The following is a 27,967-nucleotide window of genomic DNA, read 5'->3' on the forward strand; positions in this document are numbered from 1 at the left end:
GGTAGTTCAAAGTTCTTTACAAACAGCTAGTAATTAATTCAACTTCATTAAGGCCAATTAATCCAGGATTAATTATAAATTTGCCCAGAGGAAGTTATTATACTTTGCTCTTTGATTTGAGTTTTGGCTTTAAAGAGTCTTTCAGGAGTGAAATGGAAATTTCCCTTTTCTCTGAGGGTATCTACCTCGCCAGTAATTCTGTTAACCATGTGCCTTCCTCAGTAGGTCCCATGCCAACCTCTAAGGAGGCTGCCACCCAGGTCAGCTGAGCTACATAACATTCCAGCATTAATCAGATCTGCCAATGCCACATTTAGCTGGGGGTCAAGGAGGCCTGATATAGCAGCAAGAACTCCTCCACGCGGGTTCAAATCATGGCTGGACCTCATGTGTGACTTCACCATCTCTTCCACCTGCAAAATGGGCATCACAGTGTTTCACAAGATCATTGTGGTTGGTAGTGGTCAGCACCTACTCCCTCTTCTTTTGTAAGACCTCCTTAATTCTCCTTGGAAACTTCTCCCCTCCTTTCTTCCAGGTCATTAGGGGGCTGACCCCAATCTCAGTTCCAGGGATGAACCTGAGACTTAGTACTAACCAAGCAGCATGGTCCATCCCGCTGGCTGCAGTGACTGGATTGTTAGTGAGCCTAATGACCCAAGTTGGCCTAGTCACAGCCAACCCCGGCGTATTTCCCAGGGCAAGCAATACAAAAGTGTACTCTTTGCCACTGGACTGAAATCTGGAGCGTGCAGGCCTGGGCTATGATGGGATCTCAGGAGAGGAGCCAGGCCATGGCAGAATAGTGGTCTCCCAAAGATGTTCACATCCTGGAGCCAGTGAATATGTTACCTTCCATGGCCAAAGGGTCTTCACAGATGTGATTAAGATAAGGGTCTTGGCGGGGCACGGTGGCTCACGCCTGTAATCCCAGCACTTTGGGAGGCCGAGAAGGGCGAATCACAAGGTCAGGAGTTCGAGACCAGCCTGATCAACATAGTGAAACCCTGTCTGTACTAAAAATACAAAAATTAGCCAGGCATGGTGGCACACACCTGTAGTCCCAGCTACTCGAGAGGTTAAGGCAAGAGAATTGCTTGAACCCAGGAAGCAGAGGTTGTGGTGAGCCACGATTGTGCCACTGAACTCCAGCCTGGGCAACAGAGGGAGACTCTGTCTCAAAAAAAAAAAAAAATCGATAAGGGTCTTGAGATGAGGAGATGATTCTGGAGTATCAGGGTGGGCCTGATGTTATCATGAAGAGACCTTATAAGAGGCAGGAAGGTCTGGGCGCTGTGGCTCATGCCTGTCATCCCAGAACTTTGGGAGGCTGAGGCTGAGGTGGGTGGATCACCTGAGGTCAGGAGTTCGAGACCAGCCTGGCCAACATGGTAAAACCCCGTCTCTAATAAAAATACAAAAATTAGCTGAGTGTGGTGGCGTGCACCTATACTGCCAGATACTACTCAGGAGGTTGACGTGAGATAATTGCTTAAACCCGGCAGGTGGAGCTTGCAGTGAGCCAAGATCGCCCCTCTACACTCCAGCCTGGGTGACAGAGTGAGACTCCGTCTCAAAAAAAAAAAAAGGAGAGAGGCAGGAGGGTCAGAAGCAGAAAGATGACACCATAAGAAAGACTCAACCGGCCATTCCATTTTTGGCTTTGAAGGTGGAAAGGGGACTTGAGTCCAGGCATGTGGGCAGCCTGGAGAAAATAAGAAAATGGATTCTCCCCCAGAATCCCCGGAAAGGAATGCGGCCCTAACAACACGTTCATTTTAGCCCCGCGAGACCCACTTTGGACTTCTGGCCTCCAAAACTGTAAGATTATTGATTTGTGTTGTTTTAAGCCACTAAATCTGTTGTGGCAGCAATAGGAAACTAATACAAACATTTAACTGGAGTGTCAAATCTATGTTTGTATTTATTGATTAAATGGATGGCTCCTCCTAATTCCACCCCACCTCATCAGAGCTCTGCAGGGTCTTTACCAGGCTTATTCCACATCCGAGACCCAGGACCACAGTTTGACAGTTAAGATCTTCACCGGAAGAGACCTCAATGCCTGCCCTCTTGTCAGACCGGCTGCATTTGTCCAGGCTACCCTGACTGACCTCTGACCCCACTACCATGTGCTCTAGACAGGGCCCATGGGAGACCCAGGCTGCCCACGTTCCCAGGCAGACTCTGGGAGTCAGCGGATGTGGCCAGGTTTACCCATTGCAGTGGGACGTGCCTGCTGAAACGGAAACACTGCTCCCAGCAGAGGACTTTATGCTGGGAGGCATGGGCTTTGCCCTTGCTAACCCGACCTCTGTCCCCAGCCCAGCTTCCCATCTCTAGGTTCCAAAGGAGTTCCTGTGAGTGCCCAAGGGTACTATTTCCATTTAAAAAGTATGGCAAGTACTCTCTTCAGCAGCACCTATACTAAAATTGGAACGAGACAGAGACAGTTAGCATGGCCCCTGGGCAAGGATGACACACAAAACAAAAATTAATTAAAAACATAATCATGAAGGGGGAAAAGCATGACAAAATCTACTGCTAAGGACAGGACACACAGAGAGAAGGCAACTATTAAGAAAAGAAAGTCAGGCGTGGGGGCTCATGCCTATAATCCCAGCACTTTGGGAGGCCAAGGCGGGTGGATTGCCTAAGGTCAGGAGTTCGAGACCAGCCTGACCAATATGGTGAAACCCTGACTCCACTAAAAATAAAAAATTAGCTGGGCGTCGTGGTGGGTACCTGTAATCCCAGCCACTCAGGAGGCTGAGGCAGGAGAATCGCCTGATTTGGGGAGGCGGAGGTTGCCGTGAGCCAAGATCATGCCACTACACTCCAGCCTGGGTAACAGAGCAGACTCCGTCTCAAAAAAAAAAAAAAAAAAAAAAAGTAAAGAAAAGAAAAAAGTCCATGTCTTCACACTCAAAGGTGCTGACACCATGCGTTATGCCCCTCCCAGTGCTAGAGTCCCTTGTTAAGATCTCATTTAATTATCTTAATAATCCTGTGAATGTTGTCATCGCTGTTTTACAGCAGAGGGAAATGAGAGGTAACTTGCTCAGAAAAAGCAGGATTTGAACCTGGGTCATTTTGTGAGCTAAAGGCTACCAGGCCACCTGGAGCATCAGGACAGACCCGTCTGTTCCCAGCTGAACCTTGGTTTATGTCAGATTTCCCCAACCTCAGTGATATGAAAAACCATCTTCAGAATTTCTGTGCTATCTAGGGAACACCTATGACTTAATTATCATTTTTCTTTCAATTGACCTGCTTTTTTTACTTAGTGAAGTATTTCCCCAAACATAGAAAACCATTATTGCTTACCAGAAATAGTCAAAAACCACAAAAATAAATACAATAAAAACAACAGTAGCCTTTCCAAAGAATCTTTAATAAAAAGGAAGTCTAGCAAGTACAGTCATGCGTCTCTTAATGCCAGGGATACTCTTTGAGAAATGTGTCTTTAAGTGATTTTGTCATTGCATGAACATCATAGAGTATACTTATACAAACCTAGATGGTATATATACTAGTACATGTACATTTTTTTAATCTGGAAAACTAAGTGTCCCATCATCTTTACTGAATATTGAATATCAATCATTTCCCCTACTTGATCTGAAATGCTAATATCAAGTTCCATATATCAGGTTTTTATATATGCTCCATGATAATCTTATGGGACCCCTGTCCTATATGTGTCCTGTCATTGACCAAAATGTTGTTATGGGATACATGACAGTATGAGGAAGGAATTAAAAGCACACTCCAGCACACTAAAACTTACTAAAAGAAAACTAAAAAGGCAATAGTGTTCTCACTACATAAATCAATGTTAGTTACTTTTATGACTTTGTACCACCTATAAGGTGTCAGCAAAATCATCTGTATCCCCTTTGACCCCAGAAGGCAGCCTAGGTCTGAAATAATAAGCATGCCCATTAGCTTACCAATAATTAGAAAGGTGGATAAGTCCAAATGCTGCTGAGGATGTGGGAGCAGTTGCAGGCAGTGTGCCTATAATCTAAAAGCCAGCAGCCCCAACCCTGAGTGAGCTTTGTTCTCAGGTCTATTAGCACACAAGGATGAGGATGTTCATTGCAACTCTGTTGTAATTGCGGAGAGTTAGAGGCAGTGGAAGGTCTAACACTGGGAGGAGAATAAGATGTGGTGGATGCTTAGGGTGGGACTTGGACAACAGCAGGGATTGCCAATCTGGTGGGGAGCAATGAGAAATGGAGAGATTGTATACACACACACACACACACACACAACATACATATACATCACACCCTCGGTGTTGGGTGAAAAATGTAAGAAACAGAATGAGATCTGTAGTACAAGGTCATGTATGTACTTGTTTATATAAATGAATGCCACTTATTTACCAGGGATAGAAAGCCACCCAGGACCTGGACCAAATGTATTAGAGTGGGCACCTCCATGGGGAAATGAAATCAGAGCGGAGATTAGGGGTGGAGAGGGGAAATATTTAAAATAAAATAAATCAAGAGAGCTTACTGGCTGGGCATAGTGGCTCAGGCCTGTAATCCCAGCACTTTGGGAGGCCGAAGCGGGTAGATTACTTGAGGTCAGGAGTTCGAGACCAGCCTGGCCAACATGGTAAAACCCCATCTCTACTAAAAACACAAAAAAATTAGCGGGGTGTGGTGGTGTGTGCCCATAATCCCAGTTACTCTGGAGGCTGAGGCAGGAGAATTGCTTGAACCCAGGAGGCAGAAGTTGCAGTGAGCCGAGATCACACCACTGTACTATAGCCTGCGTGACAGAGCAAGACTCCTTCTCAAAAAAAAGAAAAAGAGCTTACCACTGGCCCACTTACCCAAAATGATAGTGACTCATGAAACTGAAGGGAAGATGAACTCAATTCTCTGCATCTGAGATCCGGAAGAAAGAGAAAAATAAAATAGACATAGGCAAGGACCTATGAATGGGGTGATGTGGCTGCAATGCAGGGTGTCAAAGGGGTGGGAGATGAGGCTGGAGTGATAGAGAGCCAGGCCATCCCCAGTGCTGGGTTGAGAATTTGCACTCTCTTCTGAAAGCACAGGGAGTTGTTGAAAGTTGCTAAGCAGGGGAATGATCTAGTGGGGTGGTCTCTCTGGTGGCCAGGAGGGAGGAGGGTGAGAGAAGGGGTGGAGCCTCCAAGCGAGTAGACCATTTACTCATTGAACAAATATTTTCTGAGCATCTTATATGTGCCCGACACAGGCCTGGAAACCGGGGGTTCCGCAGTGAAAAGAACAAACAAGAATCCCTACCTCGGTACACACCCAGTTATGGTAGGGAAGGCAGGCAATAAACAAATAAGCAATAGATGTATAGTGTATGTTATGTGGTGATGAATGCTGTGGGAACAACTAAGACGGGGGAAGGGGAAAAGCTGGTTTGGGTAAGCAGGAAGTTTCAATTGCAAATGTGGCCAGGGAAGGCCTCCCCTGGAGAGAATCCTGAAGAAAGTGGGGAGTGATTATACAGTAATTACCGGGGGAGAAATGCTGAGGCCTGATCAAGGGATAGGGCACCAAGCCACTGACTGGAGCACCGGGCCCTGTAGGTTTCAAAATGTTCTAGAATCACATGGGAAGGTGGTGCCACCTAGGTTTCCACACATGACTCCACACTGAATCTGCAAAATGTCAGTTGCTCTTGTTACAGTATCTAGCCCCCTCAGGTGGGAATTGTAAAATCACTCCTTGCCAGCACCAACTATTCTTTTGGTTTTGTTTTGTTTTGTGTTTTGAGACAGGGTCTTGCTCTGTCACCCAGGCTGGAGTGCAGCGGCACGATCATGGCTCATTGTAGCCTCCGCCTCCCGCACTCAAGCCAGCTTCCCACCTCAGCTTCCTCAACAGCTGAGACCACAGGTGCGTACCACCACACCCGCCTCATTAAGAAAAAAAAAATTGTAGAGACGGGGTATCACCCTATTGCCCAGACTGGAAACCAACTATTCTTGTTACCTCTTTAGAGAGCTCTTTGAGATTATCCTATTGGAAGTAGCCTCCCATCCCCGCTCTCCTCTGTCACAGCATCCTGCTGCGGAGTCTTCTGGTGTCACCAGTTAGAACAACCTGCTTAGTTGCTTACATGTTAATAAACCCTCTCCCTCACTTGAAGGTAAACTCTGTGAGGGCTGTTGCTTCCTGCTGTATCCTCGAGGCCTAGAGGAATGTCCAGCTCATAGAAAGCACTTCATAAACATTTTTGAATGAATGGACAAATGTGTCTATAGCTCAGGCGTTGGGTCCAGGTAGAAGTTATGTGTGTGTTTGGGATTCCCTGATGAGGGATGGTAGCTGAAAGCAGGGGCTGGGAGGTGCCTGGGCTCAGGGAAAGTACCTAGAATGAAAAAGGAAGTGAGCCGAAGTCAGAATGTGGGGAAATGCTGAATGGTCAAGGGTGAGCCACAGGAAACATTAGTGAGAGAGCTGGAGAAGCCACAGTCAGGGACCAGGCACAGCCCCGAAGCCAGGGAGCAGCCTTTGCCAGTGGCCTCCTCATTCTCCACTATTCTTTCTTCCTTTCTGACAGAGCTCCATTTAGATTTTGGGAAGAGGTGTGCTCAGGTAAAAGCCTTTTCACACTCCCATCCTGCTTTGCCATTAGCAAGGGGTATGTGACCCAGTTCTGGACAGTGAGATGTAAGTGGGCATCACTGGTTGGGTTTCCTAGAAAGCCCCTTAGAGGGGACAGTCTTTGCTGGCCAGGATCTTCAGCATTTAGCCAATGGCTCTTTCTCTGTCCTTATTTTTCCTGCCTGGGATGTGGAAGTGAAGCCTGGAGGTGCAGCAGCCATCCTTGAATCACGAGAACCAAAGCTGTATGCTAAGGGTGAGGGAGCATGAGACACAATCCCCTACTTGCTGAAGCTACTATGTGTCTTGTTTTTTGTTACTTGAAGTCAAAAGCATTCCTAACTGACACCCTAAGTGAGCTGAGAGTTTCCCGATAGGGTTGGTGGTCAGTGGTGGTAAATGTTGCACAGAAATCCTATAAGCTTGCAAGATGTCTGGAGAATTTGGCTCTTGAGAAGTCAATTTTACCTTTTTTTTAAAAAAAATTTCTGGTAAAATATATATAAAATCTTTTAAGCTATGGTTAAGTGTACAATTCAGTGGTATTAAGTACATCCAAGATGTTGTGAAACCATCATCACTATCTATTTCCATAACTTTTTTATTATCTCAAAAACAAAATCTGTACTTATTGATAATAACTTATCACCTCTCCCAACTCCTGTTAACCTCTATTCTACTTTCTGTCTCTATGAATTTGCCTATTACAGGTATTTCATATAAGTAGAATCATACATATTTGTTTATACCTATGTGTCCTTTTGTGTCTGGCTTATTTCACTTATCATAATGTTTTCAATGTTCATCCGTATTGTAACATGTGCCAAAAGAATTTCATCCTCTTCCTCTTTCTTTTGAGATGGAGTCTTGCTCTGTTGGCCAGGCTGGAGTGCAATGATACAATCTCAGCTCACTGCAACTTTTGCCCCCCAGGTTCAAGCAATTCTCCTGCCTCAGCCTCCCGAGTAGCTGACATACAGTTGTTCATAGTATTTTTAGTAGAGATGGGGTTTCGCCATGCTGGCAAGGCTGGTCTCGAACCCCTGAACTTGTGATCCACTGGCCTTGGCCTCCCAGAGTGCTGGGATTACAGGCATGAGCCACCGTGCCTGGCCTAATAATGTCATCCTTGTTATGGATGAATAATATTCCATTGCATGTGCAGTTCACATTTTGTTTGTCATTCATCCACTGATGAACACGTGGGTTGTTTCCACCCTTTGGGAATTGTGAATATTGCTGATATGAACATGGGTACAGAAGAATCTGTTTGAGTCCCTGTTTTCAATTCTTTTAAACATTGAAATAGTAGAGGAATTGTTGGGTCATATGGTAAATCTACGATTAACTTTTTGAGGAATCAAGACATTTTCCACAGCAGCTGCACCATTTTACATTCCCACCAGCACTGCACAAGGGTTCCAATTTCCCCATATCCTTACCAACACTTGTTGTTTTCCATTTTAAAATTATAGCCATCTTGGGGGGTATGAAATAGTATCTCACTGTGGTTAGTATTTTCATTTCCCTGATAACTAATGATGTTAAACATCGTTTCATGTGTTTATTAGCCATTTGTGTGTCTTCTCTGGAAAATTGTCTATCACGTCCTTTATCCATTTTTAAATTGGACTGTTTGGTTTTTTGTTTTGAGTTGTGGGAGTTCTTTATATATTCTAAATATTAAACCCTCATGGGATATATGATTTGCAAATATTTTCTCCCATTCTGTGAGTTATCTTTTTAATCTTTTAAGTGTCCTTTGATACACAAAATTTTAAATTTTTATGAAGTCCAACATATTTAGTTTTTCTTTTGTTACATGTGCCTTCGGTGCCATAGTTAAGAAACCATTGCCATGACACAAGGTCACGAAGATTTGCTCCTTCATTTCCATCTAAGAGTTTTGTAGTATAAGCTCCTAAATTTAGGGCTTTAAAAAATCCATTCTCAGTTAACTTTTATACACTGTGTAACATAAGGCTCCAGCTTCATTCTTTTGCATCCAGTTATCCAATTTTTCTGCCAGCATTTGTTGAAGAGACTCTGCTTTCCTCGTTGAATGGTCCTGACACCCTTGTCAGAAATCAGTTGGTCATATATGTGAGGGTTTATTTCTGGACTCTCAATTCTATTCACTGGTCTACATATCTATCTTTATGCCAGTACCACACTGTTTTGATTAATATTGCTTGTATCAAGTTTTGAAATCACAAATTATGAATACCCCACCTTTGTTCTTTTTCAGGATTATTTTGACTATTTGGGGTTCCTTGAAATTTCGTATGAATTTTAGGATGAATTTTTCTGTTTTTGCAGAAACACGCCATTTGGATTCCAGTAGAAATGTGTTGGTTCTGCAGACCACTGTGGATAGTATTGTCATCTTAACAATATTAAGTCTTCTAATCTATGAATCCAGAATGTCTATTTATTTAAGCCTTCTGTAAATTCCTTCAACAGTGATTTGCTTCCACCTCCTTTGATGTACAAGTCTTGCACTTCCTTAAATTTATTCCTATTTTACTCTTTTTGATACTGTTGTAAATGGAATTTTTAAAATTTCTTTTTTTAGTGTTGTTTTTTGCTAGTGCATAGAAATATGATTGATTTTTATGTCAATTTTGCATCCTGCAACTTTGCTCAGTTTATTAGTTCTAAAAGGGTTTTTTGTTGTTGTTTGTTTGTTTGTTTGTTTTAGAGACAGAGTATCACCTTCTCGCCTAGGCTGGAGTGCAGTGGCACAATCATAGCTCACTGCAGCCTTGAACTCCTGGGCTCAGGTGATTCTCCTGCCTTGGCCTCCCAAAGCTCTGAGATTGCAGATGAGAACCACTGCTCTTGGCCTCTAACAGTATTTTCTGGATGGATTCTTTAGGGTTTTCCACATATAGGATTATGCCATTTAAGACAGAAGTAGTTTTACCTCTTCCTTTCCAATTTGGATGACCTTTAATTCATTTTCTTGCCTAATTGCTCTGTGTAGAACTTCCAGTACCATCTTGAGTAGAAGTGGCAAAAGTGGACATCCTTGCTTGTTCTTGATGGGGGGAAATTTTAGTTTTGCTTGTTTGTGTTTTGTTGTTGTTGTTTTGTTTTGTTTTTAGCAGAGGTTTACTAGGCAGAAGAGAAGAAAAAGAAAAACAGGCCAGGCGCGGTGGCTCGCGCCCGTAATCCCAGCACTTTGGAAGGCCAAGGCAGGTGGATCACGAGGTCAGGAGATCAAGACCTTCCTGGCTAACACAATGAAACCCCGTCTCTACTAAAATTACAAAATTTTAGCCGGGCTCGGTGGCGGGCGCCTGTAGTCCCAGCTACTCGGGAGGCTGAGGCAGGAGAATGGCGTGAAACCGGGAGGCGGAGCTTGCAGTGAGCCGAGATCGCGCCACTGCACTCCAGCTTGGGCGACAGAGCGAGACTCTGTCTCAAACAAACAAAAAAAAAACAGAGAAACAGCTCTCTCTACAGAGAGGAGTCTCCGAGTGGAAAGAACCAGTGGGTGGTGGATGCACAGGATTTTACAGTCAGTTTTGAGGAGGTGTGCCTGATTTATATGCGGAACTGTCATACACAAAGAGTATAAGAGATATGGCGGTCACAGATAGGAAAGGAAGAAATTACCGTAGGAAAGTTTGAGACCCCGTTGCCGACACTCCATGGTGTTCAGAGGCCGGGGTCAGTCCAAAAGCCTTTGGATAACACCGTGGAGTAGCCCCGCCAGAAATCCTCAGTTGCTCCAAAACCTCCTCCAGCCTCATGCCACAGCTAAGTCCTCCATGATAGGAAGCTGATTCAAACACAGCCAATATGTTGTGTGTGTAACATATTGCCCAACAACCCATGTGTACTGGGGGAATCTCCATGTTCTCCCCAGCAAGCCTGTCCCCCAAGTCTTGTAAGGCTGGCAGCCACGCTCATCGTTTTTAAATGGCTGAAGGGGGCCCAGTATTTGGTTTGATTTAATTCTAAAATGGAGGCTGAGAGCCTTGAAATGAAAGGACAGAGTTGGAGTCTGCTACTCTACTCACCGTTTCCATGAATGTTGTACATTGGTATCCCAGACAAGGTCCCCAATATGAAGCAGCTACGTTGTCTGGGGTATGTACCCTGGGATTTGTTGTCTTGTGCCAGGAAAATTTAGGACGTGGACATACACAAGGAATTTAGGAGCAGAGGTTTAATAGGCAGAAGAGAAAAGAAAGAGAAATAGTTCTTTTTGTATAGAGAGAAGTGTCTCAGAGCGGAAAGGACCCGGTCTCTTACCATTAAGACGTTAGCTGTGGGTTTTTCATAAAGAAGTTTGTATCATTTGAGACTGGGCACGGTGGCTCACGCCTGTAATCCCAGCACTTTGGGAAGCCTAGGCGGGCAGATCACCTGAGGTCAGGAGTTTGAGACCAGCCTGGCAAACATGGTGAAACCCCGTCTCTACTAAAAATACAAAAATTAGCTGGGCATGGTGGCAGGTGCCTGTAATCCCAGCTACTTGGGAGGCTGAGGCAGGAAAATCACTTGAACCCGGGAAGCAGAGGTTGCAGTGAGCCCAGATCAGGCCACTACCCTCCAGCCTGGGCAAAAGAGCGAGCCTCTGTCTCAAAAAAATATAAATAAATAAAATAAAAAATTTTTAATTATATGGGTACATAGTAGATACATACATTTATGGACTACATGAGATATTTTGACACAGGCACACAATGTATAATAATCACATCAGGGTAAATAAGGTATTCATCATCTCAAACATACATCATTTATTTGTGTTACAAACAACCCAATTATACTCTTTTAGTTATTTTTAAATGTACAATAAATTATTGTTGACTATAGTCAGGCTGCTGTGCTATCAAACACTAGATCTTATTCATTCTAACTATAGTTTTGTACCCATTAACCATTTCCACTTCCCATTCCCACTCCCTTCCCAGCCTCTTGCAACCATTATTGTACTCCCTATCTCCATGAGTTCAATTCTTTTAATTTTTAGCGTTGACAAATGAGTGAGAACATACAAAATTTGTCTTTCTGTGCCTGGCTTATTACACTTAACATCATGACCTCCAGTTATATCCATGTTGTTGCAAGTGACAGGATCTCATTCTTTTTTATTTTCTTTATCCATTCACCTGTTAATGGACATTTAGGATGCTTCTAAATTGTGGCTATTGTGAATAGTGCTGCAGTAAACATGGGAGTACAGATGTCTCTTCGATATACTGATTCCTTTTTCTCCAGATCATCACCAGCATTTTTTATTGCCTGCTTTTGGATGAAAGCCGTTTTAACTGGAGTGAGATTATACTCATTGTACTTTTGATTTGCATCTCTCTGATGATCAGTGATGGTGAGCACCTTTTCATAAACCTACGTGCCATTTATATGTCTTCTTTTGAGAAACACCTATTCAGATCTTCTGCCTGTTTTTTTTTTTTTTTAAATTGGGTTACCAAATTTTTTCCTATTGAGTTGTTTGAGCTCCTTATATATTCTGGTTATTAACCCCTTGTCAGGTGAATAGCTTGCAAATATTTTCCCCCATTCTGTGGGTTGTCTCTTCACTTTGTTGAGTGTTTCTCTGTTGTGCAGAGGCTTTTTAACGTTATATAATCTCATTTGTCCATTTGTGTTTTGGTTGTCTGTGTTTATGGATATTACTCAAGAAATCTTTGCCCAGACGGATGTCCTGGAGAGTTTCTCCAACGTTTTCTTTCAGTGGTTTCTTAGTTTGAGGTCATAGATTTAAGTATTTAATCCATTTTGATTTGATTTTTGTATATGGAGAGAGATAGGGGTCTAGTTTCATTTTCCCTTGTATGGATATCCAGTGTTCCTAGCACCATTTATTGAAGAGGCTGTCCTTTCACCAGTATATGTTCTTGGCCCTTCTAATGAGTTCATTGTGAATGTATGGATTTGTTTCTGGGTTCTCTATTTTATTCCATTAGACTATGTTTTTGTTTTTGTTTTTGTTTTTAATGCCAGAGACATGCTGTTTTGGTTACTATAGCTTTGTGGCAAAATTTGAAGTCAGGTTATGTGATTGCTACAGTTTTGTTCTTTTTGCTCAGGATGGCTTTGGCTATCCTGAATCTTTCGTGGTTGCATATAGATTTTAGGATTTTTTTTTCTATTTCTGTGAAGAATATCATTGGCATTTTTATAGGGATTGCACTGAATCTGTAGATTGCTTTGGGTAGTATGGACATTTTAACAATATTGATTTTTTCAATTCATAAACATGGACTCTCTTTCATTTTTTGTAGCCTCTTCAACTTCCTGCATGTTTTATAGTTTTCATTGTAGAGATCTCTCACTTCTTTGGTTGTTTATTCTTAGTATTTTATTGTATTTGTAGATATTGCAAATGGGATTGTTTTCCTGATTTCTCTTTCAGATTGTTCACAGTTGGCATATAGAAATGCTACTGATTTTTGCATGTTTACTTTGTATCCTACAACTTTATTGAATTTGTTTATCACTTTTAACAGTTTGTGTGCGCGCACGTGTGTGTGTGTATGTGCGTGTGTAATCTTTAGGTTTTTGTAAATATAAGATCTGCAAAGAAGAATAATTTGGCTTCTTTCTTTCCGGTTTGAATGTCTTTTATTTCTTCATGTTGTCTGTTTGCTCTAGCTAGGACTTCCAATACTATGTTGAATGATAGTAGTAAAGGGACATCCTTGTCTTGTTCCGGATTATAGGGGAGAGTCTTTCAGTTTTCCCCCATTCAGTATGACACTAGCCGTGGGTCTGTTGCATATGGCTTGTACTGTGTTGAGGTAGGTTCCTTCTGTGACAAGTTTTTTGAGGGCTTTTATCATAACAGGATATTGAATTTTATCAAATGCTTTTTCAGCATCAACTGAAATGACCATATGGCTTTTGTCCTTCATTTTATTGATATGATGGATCACACTGGTTGATTTGCATATGTTGAAACATCCTTGCATCCCTATGATAAATCCCACTTTGTGATGATGAATGATCTTTTTAATGTGTTGTTGAATTCACATTGCTAATATTTTTTTGAGGACTTTTGCAGTAATGTTCATTAGGGATATTGGCCTGTAGTTTTCTTTTTGTTTTTTGATATGTCTTTGTCTGATTTGGGTATCAGGGTAACACTGACCTCATAAAATAAATTTGGAAGTATTCCCTCCTCTATTTTTGGGGGTAGTTTGAGGAGGATTCATATTAGTTCTTCTTTAAATGTTTGGTAAAATTCAGCAGTAAAGCCATTGGGTCTCAGGTCTTTCCTTGCTGGGAGACTTTTTATTACAGCTTCAATCTTGTTACTTGTTATTGGTCTATTCAGGTTTTGGATTCCTTCATGGTTCAATCTTGATGGGTTGTATATGTCATGAACTTATCTATTCTTCTAGGTTTTCCAATTTATTGACATATAGTTGTTCATAGTAGTTGCTCATGATCCTTTGAATTTCTGTGGCATCAGTTGTAATATTTCCCTTTTCATCTGTGATTTCATTCATTTGGGTCTTCTCTGTTTTTTTCTTAGTCTGACTAAAGATTTGTTGATATTATCTTTTCAGATAACCAACTCTTCATTTCATTGCTTTTTTGTATTTTTTATTTCAATTTTAATTACTTCTGCTCTGATCTTTTCTTTTACTAATTTTGGATTTGGTTTGTTCTTGCTTTTCTAGTTATTTAAGATGCATCATTAAGTTGTTTATTTAAAGTGTTTCAATTTTTTTCATGTGGGCACTTACTGTTTTGTGACTTAACATGTGGTCTATCCTTAAGAATGATCCATGTGCTGAGGAGAATAATGTGTATTCTGCAGCCGCTGGAAGAAATGTTCTGTAAATATCTATTAAGTCCATTTGGTCTATAGCAGTTTAAGTCCCATGTTTCCTTATTCATGATCTTTTGGTCTAATACTATTTGCTTTCTATATGTGGTGCTCGAATGTTGGATACATATATATTTATATATGCATTGTTATATCCTCTTGCTGAATTGGTCCCTTTATCATTATATAATGATCTTCTTCTTTGTCTCCTTAAAAAGTTGTTGTCTTGAAATCTATTTTTTCTGCTATAAGTATAGCTACTTCTGCTTCTTTTTGGTTTTCATTTGCATGGAGCATATTTTCCATCTGTGTGTGTCTTTATAGGTGAAATACGTTTCTTATAAGCAATAGATCATTGGTTTTTTTTTTTGACAGGGTCTCACTCTGTCACCCAGGCTGGAGTACAGTGGCATGATTATTGCTCACTGCAGCCTTGACCTTCCAGGGTCAAGTGCTCCTCCCACCTGAGCCTCCCAAGTGACTGGGACCACAGGTGCATGCCACCATGCCTGGCATATTTTGTATTTTTTGTAGAGATGGGGTTTCGCCATGCTGTGCAGGCTGGTCTCAAACTCCTGGGCTCAAGCAATCCATCCACATTGGCTTCCCAAAGTGCTGGGATTAAAGGCATGAGCCACCACACCTGGCAGGTCTTGTTTTTTCAATCCATTCAGCCACTGTGTGTCTTTTTATTGGAAAGTTTAGTCCATTTACATTCACTATTATTACTGATAAGTAAGGGCTCACTACGGTCATTTTGTTATTTGTTTTCTGATTATTTGTGGGCTTCTCTTCCTTCCTTTTTTCCTTCCTTCCTGTTTTTCTTTTTGTGATGGTGATTTTCTCTGGTGGTATCTTAAATTTCTTGCTTTTTCTTTTTTGTGCGCGTGTTGTAGGTTTTTAAATTTGTGGTTACCATGAAGCTTGCAAATAACATCTGCATAGTTTATTTTCAACTAATGACAACTTAACAACTAATGCCAAAAAAAAAAAAAGAACAAAGAGAAAACTAATTAAAAATTCTGCAGTTTAACTTCATCCCCCTGCTTTTTAACTTTTTGTTGTTTCTATGATATATATCTTATTATACTGTCATGTCTTGAAAAGTTATTGTGGTTATTGTTTTTGATAGGTTCATCTTTTATTCTTTCTTCTTAAGATATGAATAGTTTACACACCACAATTACAGTGCTACACTGCTCTGTGTTTATCTGTGTACTTACTATTACCAGTGAGTTTCTCACCTTCAGGTGATTTCTTATTGCTCATTAACATCCTTTTCTTTCAGACTGAAGAATTCACTTTAGCATTTTTTGTAGGACAAGTCTGGTGTTGACGAAATCCCTTAGCTCTTGTTTGTCTAAGGAAGTCTTTATTTCTCTTTTATGTTTGAAGTATATTTTTGCTGGATATGCTATCCTACTATAAAAGGTTTTTTTTTCTTCAGCACTTTATTTATTTATTTACTTATTTTGAGATGGATTCTTGCTCTGCAGTCCAGGCTGGAGTTCTGTGGCGCAATCTCGGCTTACTACAACATCCACCTTCTGGGTTCAAGCGATTCTCCTGCTTCAGCCTCCTAAGTAGCTGGGACTACAGGTAGTAGCATGCCACCACACCTGGCTAATTTTTGTTCTTTTAATAGATATGAGGTTTCGCCCTGTTTGCCAGGCTGGTCTTGAACTCCTGACCTCAAATGATCCACCCGCCTCGGCTTCCCAAAGTGCTGGGATTACAGGCATGAGCCACCACGCCCAGCCTTCCTTTAGCACTTTAAATATGTCATGCCACTCTTTCCAGGCCTGTAAGGTTCCCACTGAGAAGTCTGCTGCCAGATATATTGGAGCTCCTTTGTATGTTATTTGTTTCTTTTCTCTTGCTGCTTTTAGGAGCCTTTCTTTATTATTGACTTTTGCAAGTTTGATTATTAAATGTCTAGATATAGTCTTATTTGGGTTATATCTGGTGTTCTATAACCTTCTTATACTTGAATATTAATTTTTTTCTCTAGGTTTGGAAAGTTCCATTTATTATCTCTTTGAATAAACTTTCTACCCTGATCTCTCTTTCTATCTTCTTTTAAGGTGAATAACTCTTATATTTACCCTTTTGAGGCTATTTTCTAGATTTAGTAGACATGCTTCATTCTTTTTTTTTTTCCCCCCTTTGCATTTTATTTTCCTTTTCTTCTTCCTCTTCTTCTTCTTTTTTTTTTTCTCTCTCTTTTTTTTTTTTTTAGACAAAGTTTCTCACCCAGGCTGGAGTGCAATGGTACAATCACAGCTCACTGCAGCCTTGACCTCCCAGGCTCAATTGATTCTCTCACTTCAGCCTCCCAAGTAGCTGGGACTACGGACATGTACAACCACACCCAGCTAATTTATTGTTATTTTAATTTTTTTGTAGAGATGGGGTTTCACCATGTTGCCCAGGCTGGTCTCGAACTTCTGGCCTCAATTGATCTTGGCCTCTCAAAGTGTTGGGATTATAGGCATGAGCCACCATGCCTGGCCACCTCTGTGTATTTGCAAATAGCCTGTCCTTTTTTTTTTTTCAACAGAGTTTCACTCTTATTGTCCAGACTGGAGTGCAGTGGCATGATCTCTGCTTACTATAACCTCCGCCTCCCAGGTTCAGGTGATTCTCCTGCTTCAGCCTCCTAAGTAGCTGGATTACAGGCTTCTACCACCGCACCTGGGTAACATTTGTGTTTTTAGTAGAGATGGGGTTTCACTGTGTTGGCCAGGCTGGTCTCAAACTCCTGACCTCAAGTGATCTGCCTACCTCAGCCTCCCAAAGTGCTGGGATAATAGGCGTGAGCTGCCACGCCTGGCCAAAGAGCTTGTTTTCAAGCTCACTAATGCTTCTGCTTGATCAGTTCTGTTGTGGACTGATACATTCTTCGTATATCAACTGAATTTTTCAGCGCCAGAAGTTCTGTTTGATTCTTTTTAATTATTTCAATCTCTTTGTTAAATTTATCTGATAGGATTATGAATTCCTTCTCTGCATTATCTTAAATTTCATTGAGCTTCCTCAAAAGAGTTATTTTGAATTATCTATCTGAAAGGTCACACATCTCTGTCACTTCAGGATTGATCACTGGTGCCTTATTTCATTTGTTTGGTGAGGTCATGTTTTCCTGGATAGCCTTGATGATGTGGATATTTGCCAAAATCTGGGCATTGAAGAGTTAGGTATTTATTATAGTCTTTGCAGTCTGAGCTTGTTTGTACCCATCCTTCTTGGGAAGGCTTGCCAAGCATTCAAAGGGAATTGAGTGTTGTAATCTGTCTTTGGTCACTGCAGCTGTATCTGCACTAGGGGGCACCCCAAGCCCAATAATGCTGTGACTTTCAGCTGCACAGAGGTACTGCCTTGGTGGTCTTGGGTAAGATCTGGGAGAATTCCCTGGATTACCAGACAGAGACTCTTGTTCTCTTCCCTTACTTTCCCAGGAACAGAGTCTCTCTGATAGGCTGCCTGAAGCTGGGGGAGAGATGATACAAGCACTTCTGTGGCAACACCACTGGGACTTTGTTGGGTCAGACCCAAACCCAGCACAATACTGTGTCTCACCCAAGGACCATGGTGACAACTGCCTGGCTACTGCCAATGTTCACTCATGGCCTGAAAGCTCTAAAATCAGCATCTGGTGAATCTAGCCAGGCTTGTGTCCTTCCCTCAGAGTGATAAGCTCATCCCCCAGCCCACAGCAAGTCCAGAAATGCCAACCGGGAGCTGGGGCCTGGGGTCAGAAACCTTAGGAATCCATTTGGTGCTCTATTCTCCTGCAGCTGAGCTGGTGCCCAAACCACTCTTCCCTCCCTTTTCCTCATACAGAAGAACTCTCCTTGTGGTCACCACCAACCCAGGCCCATAGCAAGAACTGCCTGGCTACCGCTGATGCTCACTCAAGATCCAAGGGCACTTCACCTTGTGTTGAATACTGCCGGGCCTGGGTTTCTCCCTTCAGGGCAGTAGGCTCCCCTCCGGCCCGAGGCAAGGCCAATAATGTCATCCAGGAGCTAAGGCCTGGAATTGGGAACCCCAAAAGACCACTTGGTCCTCTATACCACTGTGGCTGAGGTGGTATCCAAATTGCAAGACAAAGTCCCTTTTACTCTTTCCTCTCCTTTCTTCAAACAGAAGGGGTTTCTTTCTGTGGCCATCACAACTGGGAATATCCTGGGTCACCTGAAGCCAGCATGGCACTGGGTCTTACCCAAGGCTCATGGTAAATACTGCCTGGCTACCACTGATGTTTATTCAAGGCCCAAGCCCTCTACTCAGCAGATGAGGAATCCTGCCAGGTCTGGGTTTTTCCCCTTCAAGACGGTGCATTCCCTTTTGTCCCGGGGTGTGTCTAGAAATGTTGTCTGGGAACTATAGGCTGAAATAGGGGCCTCAGGACACTACCTGGTTCCCCATTCTACTGTGGCTAAGCTAGTATCCAAGTTGCAAGACAGAGTCCCCTTTACTCTCCTCTCTGCTCTCCTCAAGCAGAAGGAAGGAGTCTCTCTGGGAGCTGCAAGCTGCGCTGCTTGGCTTTGCAGGAGTGGTGATGCAAGCACTCTCTTGATTGCCCTGGCTATTGTCTTGCTAGGTCACATGCACCCCACATTTACTGGCTCCAAGCCTAGCAGAGCACCAAGATTTGCCCAGGAATTGCAGTCCTTGTGGCCTAGACTGCCTTCCAAGTTTCTATAGAACCCCAGAGCACTTTAGCCTTCGGTGATAAGGCTGGCTGGAACTCAGGTTCTGACCACCGGGATGGATGATTCCCCTCTGGCTAAGGCTGGTCTAAATGCTGTCTGCATGGGTGCTGGTTGAATTCTGCCTTGTGTTGTTTTCTGCTGTGACAGGGCAGCACTGAGTTCCAGTACAAAGTCCCACAATCTCTCTGCCAAGTACATAGATTCTGTCTCTGTGCCATGAGGCCGCAGGCAAGGGATGAGAGATGGGTAGTGCGGGTGAGTCAAGACTGTCTTTCCTACCCTCTTTAGTGCCTCTTCCTTTGATGTGATGTTAAAACCAGGGACTGTGACTGCTCACCTGATTTTTGGTTCTTATGGAGGTGCTTTCTTGTGCAGATAGTTTTTCAATTTGGTTTTCTGCTGGCGGCAGGTAGGGGCAATTGCTGGAGGCTTTATTTGGCCATCTTGCTCTACCTCCCTCTCATAGGCAACTCCTAGTTGTTTTTTGAATCATGAAAATATATTGGATTTTGTCAAATGTTTTTTTCTGAATCAATTGAGTTGATCATGTGGGGTTTTTTCCCTACATGATCTATTAATATGGCATATTAATTGTTCTATTAATATGGCATATTACATTGATTTTTGTATGTTAAACTACCTTTGTCTTTGTAGAATAAATCCCCCTGGTCATGGTGATAATCCTTTAATGCGCTGCTAAACTGGGTTTGCCAGAATTTTGTTGAGAATTGTTGCATCTACATTCATACAGGATCTTGATCTGTTTTGTTGTTGTTGTTGTTGATTTGTTTGTTTTACAGTGTTTTTTTTTTTGTTTATTTGTTTTGTTTTGTTTTTTGAGATGAAGTCTCCCTCTGTTGCCCAGGCTGGAGTACAGTGGTGCAATCTCGGCTCACTGCAACCTCTGCCTCCCAGGTTCAAGTGATGCTCTGCCTCAGCCTCCCGAGTAACTGGGATTACAGGTGCCCACCAGTACCCCCGGATAGTTTTTGCATTTTTAGTAGAGATGGGGTCTCTAACTCCTGACCTCAGGTGATTCGCCCTCCTCGGCCTCCCAAAGTGCTGGGATTACAGGTGTGAACGACCACACCCACCCTGTTTTATAATGTTTTTATCTGGCTTTGTTATCAGGGCAGTGCTGGCCTTATAGAATGCATTAGAAAGTGTTCTCTTTAGTTTTTTGGAAGAGTTTGAGAAGGACTGGTGTCTTACTTTTTCACCCAAGCTAAAGTGCAGTGGTGTGATCACAGCTCACTACAGCCTCAAACTACTGGGCCTGAGTGATCCTACTGCCTCAGCCTCCCAAGTAGCTAAGACTACAGGTGCGCACAACCATGTCTGTAGAGATGGGGTCTTGCTGTTTCCCAACCTGGTCTTGAACTGCTGGCCTCAAACAATCCTCCCACGTTACCCTCCCAAAGTGCTGGGGTTACAGGCATGAGCCATTGCTCTTGGCCTGGTGCTAGTTCTTTAAATGTTTGGTAGAAATCAGTAGTTAAGCCATTCAGCTCTAGGCTTTTCTTTATAGGGAGACTTTTGGTTACTGACTCAATCTCCTCACTTGATTACAGTAAGATTTTCTACTTTTTCTTGAGTCAGTTTTGGTAGTCTGTTCATAGTTTGTTTGTTTCAACAAATTTGTCTATTTCATCCAGATTATCCAATTTGTTTATAATTATTTATAGTATTCTCTTATATTTCTTTTTATTTCTGTATAGTAAATAGTAATGTTCCTGCTGTAATTTCTGATTTTATAATTAATCTTCTCTCTTGTTTTCTTAGTAAATCTAGCTAAAGATCTGTCAGTTTTGTTATTCTTTTCAAAGAACCAACTTTTAGTGTTTTTTTATTTTCTCTGTTTTTCTGTTTCTCTATTTTGTCTCCATTCTAATCTTTTTAAAAAATTGTGGTAAAAGATACGTAGCATAAACGATACCATTTTAACCATTTTACATGTGCAGTTAGGCGGCATTAAGTACATTCACATTGTTGTGCAACCATCACTATCATCCATCTCCGGAACTTTTTCATCTTCCCAGATGGAAACCCTGCACCCATTGAATTGGCTCTCTATTTTTCCTTTCCCCAGCCCCTGGCAACCATCATTGTACTTTTTGTCTTTATGAATTTAACTACTTTAGGCACCTCATATAAGTGGAGTCATACTGTACTTGTCTTTTTGTGACTGGCTTATTTTACCTAACATGATGGCTCAATATTCATCTATATTGTAACATGTGTCAGAATTTTCTTCTTTTTTAGTGCTTAATAATATTCCATCATATGTATATACCATCTTTTAAAAATCAATTATCTGTCAATGGATGCTTAAATTGCTTCTGCCTCTTTCCTCCTGGGACTACTACTACTCTCTAATCTTTATTGTTTCTTTTCTTTTGCTGGTTTTGGATTTAGCTTGTTCTTTTTTGTTATTGTTATTGTTTTGTTTTTCCTGGTCCCTGTAGGTGCACAGTTAGGTTATGAATTTGAGATCTTTCTTCTTATTATAGATGTTCATAGCTATAAACTTCTCTCTTAACACTGCTTTTGCTGAATCCCATAAGTTTCGGTACATTGTGCTTTTGTTGTCATTCATCTCAAAGTATTTTCTGATTTCCCTTATGATTTCTTCTTTGACCTATTAATTGTTTAAGAACGTATTGTTTAATTTCCACATATTTGTGAATTTTCCTTCTGTTACTGATTTCAAGTTTTATTCCATTGTGACTGGAAAAGTATTATGCATGATTTCAATTTTTAACATTTATTAAAACTTGTTTTGTGGCACCCTGGACTTTTGAGATAGCAGATTCAAGGGAGCAGCAAGAGTAAAAGCTATGTTGCACCAGACTGAAGACTGGGAAGGGAAAGGGGGGCACTTGGCAAGATGAGAACTGTGCTAGGACAGAAATGCAAGTGATGACATTGGGAGGGGGAGGGAGGAGAAAGACTGCACATATCCTGTGGGAATGATCAGGGAGAATAGATGGAAATACAGGAAAAGGAAGGTAATGGGTGGAGCAAGGCCTTTGAGAGATGGAATGGGGCCCAGGTTGTTATCTGAGACCCAGATAGTAGAGATGCCTTGGCTAGAAGGAAGGTCATACCTGCCTTTGAGTCAGCATACAAGGAGAATTCAGCAGTGCTTGGCACACAGTAGAAGCTTAGGGTAGAGTCTGAGAGTTGTTTTCCAATCTATCTTCTCCTCTCTTTACATAGGAATTGAATTTTTAACTGGACACATATCCATCCAGTGTAAGACATCCAGTGTAAGACTACATTTCTCAGCCTCCTTTGCAGCTAGTTCTAGCCATTTGATTAAGTGCTGGCCCCTGGGATATGAGTAGAAATGATGGTGCAACTTCAATGTAAAGGTTAAAGGGAAGGAGCATGTCCTCTTCTTTCCCTTTTTTCCTTCTAGTTGGTGCAATTTCAGCCCTTTTGGGAGGAGTTTGAGCAGCTGTCTTGGACCACATGATAAACGGTGTGTGTGGGGAGTGGCAGAGCCACATCATAGAAGGACCATAGGCCCTTACTGATTGTAAAGCCAGCCCACCTGCTGGCATGCCTGCTTGGACTTTATGTGAGATAAAGTGACTTTTCTCTTGTTTGATCCACTGTTATTTTAGATCTCTCTGTTACTGCAGCTGAACTAATATTTTAACCAATATAACATTTACTGCTGGGTGTGATGGCTCATGCCTGTAATCTCAGCATTTTGGGAGGTCAAGGCAGGAGGATTGCTTGAGTCCAGGAATTCAAGACCAGCCTAGCCAACACAGCAAGACCCCGTCTTTACAAAAAATAGAAAAAATTAGCTGGGTGTGGTGGTGCATGCCCAGCTACTTGGGAGGCTGAGATGGGAGGATCACTTGAAGCTCCCCAAAAAACTAATACATTTATTTATTTATTTATTTATTTATTTATTTATTTATTATTTTTAAAACAGGGTCTCACTCTGTCGCCTAGGCTGGAGTGTAGTGGTGCGATCTCGGCTCACTGCAACCTCTGCCTTCTGGGTTCAAGCAATTCTTCTGCCTCAGCCTCCCGAGTAGCTGGGACTACAGGTGTGTGCTGCCATGCCTGGCTAATTTTTGTATTTTTAGTAGAGACAGGGTTTCACCATGTTGACCAGGCTGGTCTCGAACTCCTGACCTCAAGTGATCTGCCCGCTTTGGCCTCCCAAAGTGTTGGGATTACAGGCGTGAGCCACTGCACCCTGCCGAATAACACCATTTAATCATTACTTGGGTTGCTCCAGTTGAGGCTGGAGACCATGACTGTGCAGTGTTTCCAGGGCACCACTGGGTAACTGCATCCTGCCACACACAGAGCCCTCAGGAGGCAGCGGAGAAGGCAGAGGGAGGCTTGATCTGGGCTTGTGGGTTCAAAGGTCAGGTGTGATAGAAGTCAAGGTAAGGAAGGAGCAGAAGGGTCAGGAAACAAGTGATTGAGATAATCAAGCTTGGGCTGGAGAAACAGAGGTCAAAGGCCTGGAGGTGAAAGAGCAAAGGTCATGGGAGTAAGGGAATAAGAGGGTCATGGGAGTGAGGGAATGAGAGCTGACAGGTCTAGGGTTGTCACAGCACAATTCTGGAATGTAGTAGTCCACACAATTACTTACATATGTGTCACTGCATTGATATGGATTTTCAGTACCCACAGATAGAAATCTAACTGAAACATCTTAAGCCCCAAAGTAAATGCCATGTTACACTGCAAGTAACGCGAGGATGATGCAGGAATATAAAGGATTTCATCAGGAATCTCTTTCTGTCAGCTTTCCTTTCCTCTATCTTGGCTTCATTTTCAGGTACAGTCTCCCCATGAAGTAGCAAAGAAGACCAGCCTGCAGATCCATGACCTATGTTTTCTCTCCTGATATGTCCAGTAAATTGCCAGGACTGACTGTCATTGAACTAGCTGCTCACATTTCTGAGCCAATCACAGTGTCTGAGAGGATGGGATACTGATAGGTCAGGCCAGGGCCACGTGTTTACCAGTGAAACAAACACGGGGTGTGGGGTCAGTTCGTCCAAATTACCTGGACTCAAAGTGGCAGAACGGTCATTTCCTGAAAGAAAATGGGAGTGATGGTGCGCAGAAGTGGGATGGACGCTGGTCAGGAATAACCCTGTCCACTGCAGCAGGCCTCACTTGCTGTTTATTGGACTTGTCTAGCTTGGATACTAGCCTGCCGCATTACTTTCTGTTGAAATGAAAGAAATCGTCTGACTTTGCAGCCAGGTCCAGCATCTTTGCACACTGGATCTGTGTCAGGCATTTGCTCAATTTGTGACCTTGGACAAATCCTGTCACCCCTGGGGTCTCAGTTTCATCACCTATAAAATGAGAATGCTAGGCTAGATCAGTAACTTTTCTTTTTATTTTTTTGAGATGACTCTCGCTCTGTTGCCCAGGTTGGAGTGCAATGGCACAATCTTGGCTCACTGCAACCTCCACCTCCCGGGTTCAAGTGATTCTCGTGTCTCAGCCTCCTGAGTAGCTGGGGTTACAGGTTTCTGCTACCACACCCAGGTTATTTTTGTATTTTTAGTAGAGATGGGGTTTTGCCATGTTAGCCGGGCTGGTTTCGAACTCCTGACCTCAGGTGATCCACCTGCCTCAGCCTCCCAAAGTGCTGGGATTATAGGCGTGGACCACTACACCTGGCCCATCAGTGATTTTTTAACTGTTCTTTAGCACTAAAAAAAAAAAAAAAAGGAACAACTCTGGTGGAAGTAGGGGCATGGAGCTGGTATCCTACACTCTTAGCATTCCCTTTCCCCACCTGTACTGGCCACAGAAAGATTCCACAACTGCTGGGAATGTGGTTTGAAAACCACTAGACCAAGTAATCCAGGGGATATTCCTCTGTGCTCTAAAATCCTCATTCTCCCTTCCTCTTTTTGGGCTAGAAGGAAATCCTTCTCTTTGTGCCAAAAGATACAAAGATTAGGGCCAAAATAATAAGTGTAAAAAATGTTTTTTTCCCTAATTGGACAATACACAAAGAAGTCAGTCCCATAGAATGCTTCACTTTGACTACTAGTTGGTGGAAAATTTTCCTTCTCCATACAGAAAAAGGAATTGCTTCTTATCTAAGAGTAATGACCAGGAACAAGTCAATGAGGGGCTAAGCAACTTTGTGAGGTGCTGTCTCTAGTGCTGATGAACCACATGCCACTAGTAACAACCTCAGCCTTCCAAGGCCGCCTAAGCCTCTGTTCTTTTGGGCCCTGAAAATGCCAGAAGATTCCATTCTCTGATGGAAATCATTACCAAGACCTACAAAAGCCACCGTATAAAATACATGCAGCAAAACTGATAAATTCAAGTGTATGTGTTTGTGTGTGGTCTAGAACATTAATTGAATTCATGAGAAGCCTTAATTGTGAGCTGTGTTTTAGGCTGTGTGCCAGGCACTTAGGTTAAAATGGTAAACAATCAAATGTGGTCTACACCCTCAAAAGGCCTGCAGTTTACTGGGAGAGACAAACATTGACCCAGTAATTATGCAAATCACTAGAAGCCTAGATTCAAAAGAAAAGAAAAAAAATATAGAAACCTAGATTCAAAACTTAGAATCAAGATGTACAAGGAAGTGTGATTTCAGGTCTGTCTCAATTCTAATATAAACTCTCCTGCACTCTGGGCAAGTCCTTCCCTTCCTCTGGATGTTAGTATCTTCTTCTGTAAAAATGGTGTCATACCATTTGCTTCTGAGGAAATCTCGCCCATTTGTCAGAATTCAGCCAAGGCAACATCACCTTCATGGTGCTTTCCCTGGCTCTCCAGGCTGTTCCTGGGGCTTCTGCTCTGGTCTTCTTGCCACCTGGGTGTACCTGTCTCACCACATCTCATGTTACAAGTTTTCTAAGCAAGGAGTAAGCTCATCAAGACTTTTATCCCTGTATCCCCAGTGCATTGTGGTGTCTGGCTCGTGTTTGTTAAATGGATGGATGGATGGATGGATGGATGGCAAGTACAATTGTGGTGCAGGTTGTGCGAATATCATTATGAAACCTGAAGGGACAATTTGCTGGCTGATTGTCTCAGCTGAAATAATGGGACAGTATGAGCATTATTATATAGGTTTTGAAGCCTGAAGATTTCTAGTTCTGATTCTTTGTGGTGCTTTCTTGGGCGGATGGGCCTCTTTCTGCTTGTCTGTAGCTGCATTCGTAATTACACTACCTTACAGGGCTGTAGAGTTTTGAAAACTGCAAAATGTTATTTACAGTCAACTGAACTGAACTTAGCAGGAACCTTATCTCTCGGCGGAGGATGGAGATTAGAAGCAGGGGAAGACAATTCCACGGAAGGAGTGGTGGGTTGCGCTGGGCCTTTCCAGACGAGATGCAAAGGTCTGGGAGTCAGAAAACATTGGTTAGTAACCAATCTCAGTTTAAGCTCTGAACCTCAGTTCTTCTATTTCCAAAACGGAAATAATAACTTGAGCTTCGCGTAAGAGTATGACGTTCAAACGTGATAATGGATAGGACGGAAGGATTAGGAGTGGTACCCGGGGGCCACTACCTCGTGCAACGCCCCAGCCCGAAATCAAATCCGGGGCGTGGTCCCACTGTGCTACCGACCCCAGCCTGGGCAGGAAGCGCCGGCTGCGGGGGAAGCCAACCCAGAGACACAGCCGGAAGTGAGTGACTGGAGCTCCAGCAGCAGCCGCGATGGGCGCAGCCGTGAGCCTATGGAGAGCGGAGGCGTTCCCGCTTCCACCAATGGAAGGCCAACCTAGGCGGGCCTTTGCAAATTGCCCTAGTAACGGCCGCATGGTAACTCGGGCGCTGGGCGCACTGTCCTATCTGCTGGTTTTCCACGCTGGTTTTAGCTCCCGGCGTCCGCAAAATGAAAATTGAGGAGGTGAAGAGCACCACGAAAACGCAGCGCATCGCTTCCCACAGCCACGTGAAAGGGCTGGGGCTGGACGAGAGCGGCTTGGCCAAGCAGGCGGCCTCAGGGCTCGTGGGCCAGGAGAACGCGCGAGAGGTGTGGCCAGCGGACCAGGGAGTTGGGGGCTCCGAGCAGGGCTGCTGCGGCGAGAGAGCTGCTGAAGTCGGTGGCTCGGGGCGGGATGCGCGCGCCAGGGGTCTCCCGCCATAGTTGCCTCAGGGAAGTGAAAATAGGCCAGGGGCTCGGGGAGGGGCGCCGCCCTGGAGCTGGGTGAGGGGCCGCCCCAGGAAAACTAGTGACCACCCACTGGGGCCAGTTGACGGTTTGCTTCAACTCATGGACAAGTACTAATGGAAACCCACACAACCCCGTCCCCTTAATCCGTGCTGAGCTCTATTCGCGACACTTATTTCCCGGGATACAGCGGGAGATAAGATAGGAGGTTACATTTTAGTGTAGTGAGAGACGATAAACGTGTACATCAATAAACAAAAATGATTATCTTGGTGGGGTTAGTTACTGCAGAACTTTGTCGGCCACGGTAAGGAAATTGGATTTTATTGTGAACGCACTGGCAGGCCGTGGGACGGTTTAAAGTAGGGAATTGACTAAACTTTAAAAGCTCGTTTTGGTTCCCAGGACCTGGGAGCTGAGGGAGAGAAGTGGGAATTAGGGAGAAGAGCAATCTGGTTTATTTATCCCTCCAAGCATCCTTTTTGACCATTCCAATTAAATCTCCTTTTTCTGAGTGCTAGTGATGCCAAGTACTTTCACATACATTATTGGTTTTTGGCAGGTGAAAATACTGAGTTGGGGAGAGGGCACTTCACCTATATACTTGACACTCGTTTTAGTAATGGTAAAGCGGGGATTTGCGCTCACATGTATTTCTGACTCCCAAATCAGTGCTCTATGATGACATA

At 43.0% G+C, this 27,967-nt stretch overlaps 1 protein-coding gene and 1 non-coding gene across 3 annotated transcripts in view; both read left to right on the top strand.

The window, feature by feature from the left end:
* The window catches only part of LOC105477798 (RuvB like AAA ATPase 1), an 80,173-nt gene that overhangs the window by 10,242 nt on the left and 41,964 nt on the right, over positions 1-27,967 (top strand). The window contains exon 1 of one of the 2 annotated variants that reach the window (XM_011734585.3): positions 26,894-27,140. The exons of the other annotated variant lie outside the window; for it this stretch is intronic. Coding sequence (XP_011732887.1) covers positions 27,000-27,140 — 141 coding nt within the window. The 5' untranslated portion in view covers positions 26,894-26,999. Of the gene's footprint in view, positions 1-26,893; positions 27,141-27,967 lie in introns of those variants that run through there. 2 annotated transcript variants of the gene reach the window in all.
* On the top strand, positions 2,404-2,510 carry LOC112425923 (U6 spliceosomal RNA). Its single transcript, XR_003017134.1, has one exon. It is a non-coding gene; the product is annotated as a U6 spliceosomal RNA (small nuclear RNA).

The sequence above is a fragment of the Macaca nemestrina genome, chromosome 2, assembly GCF_043159975.1.
Source record: "Macaca nemestrina isolate mMacNem1 chromosome 2, mMacNem.hap1, whole genome shotgun sequence".
Lineage (NCBI taxonomy): Eukaryota > Metazoa > Chordata > Mammalia > Primates > Cercopithecidae > Macaca > Macaca nemestrina.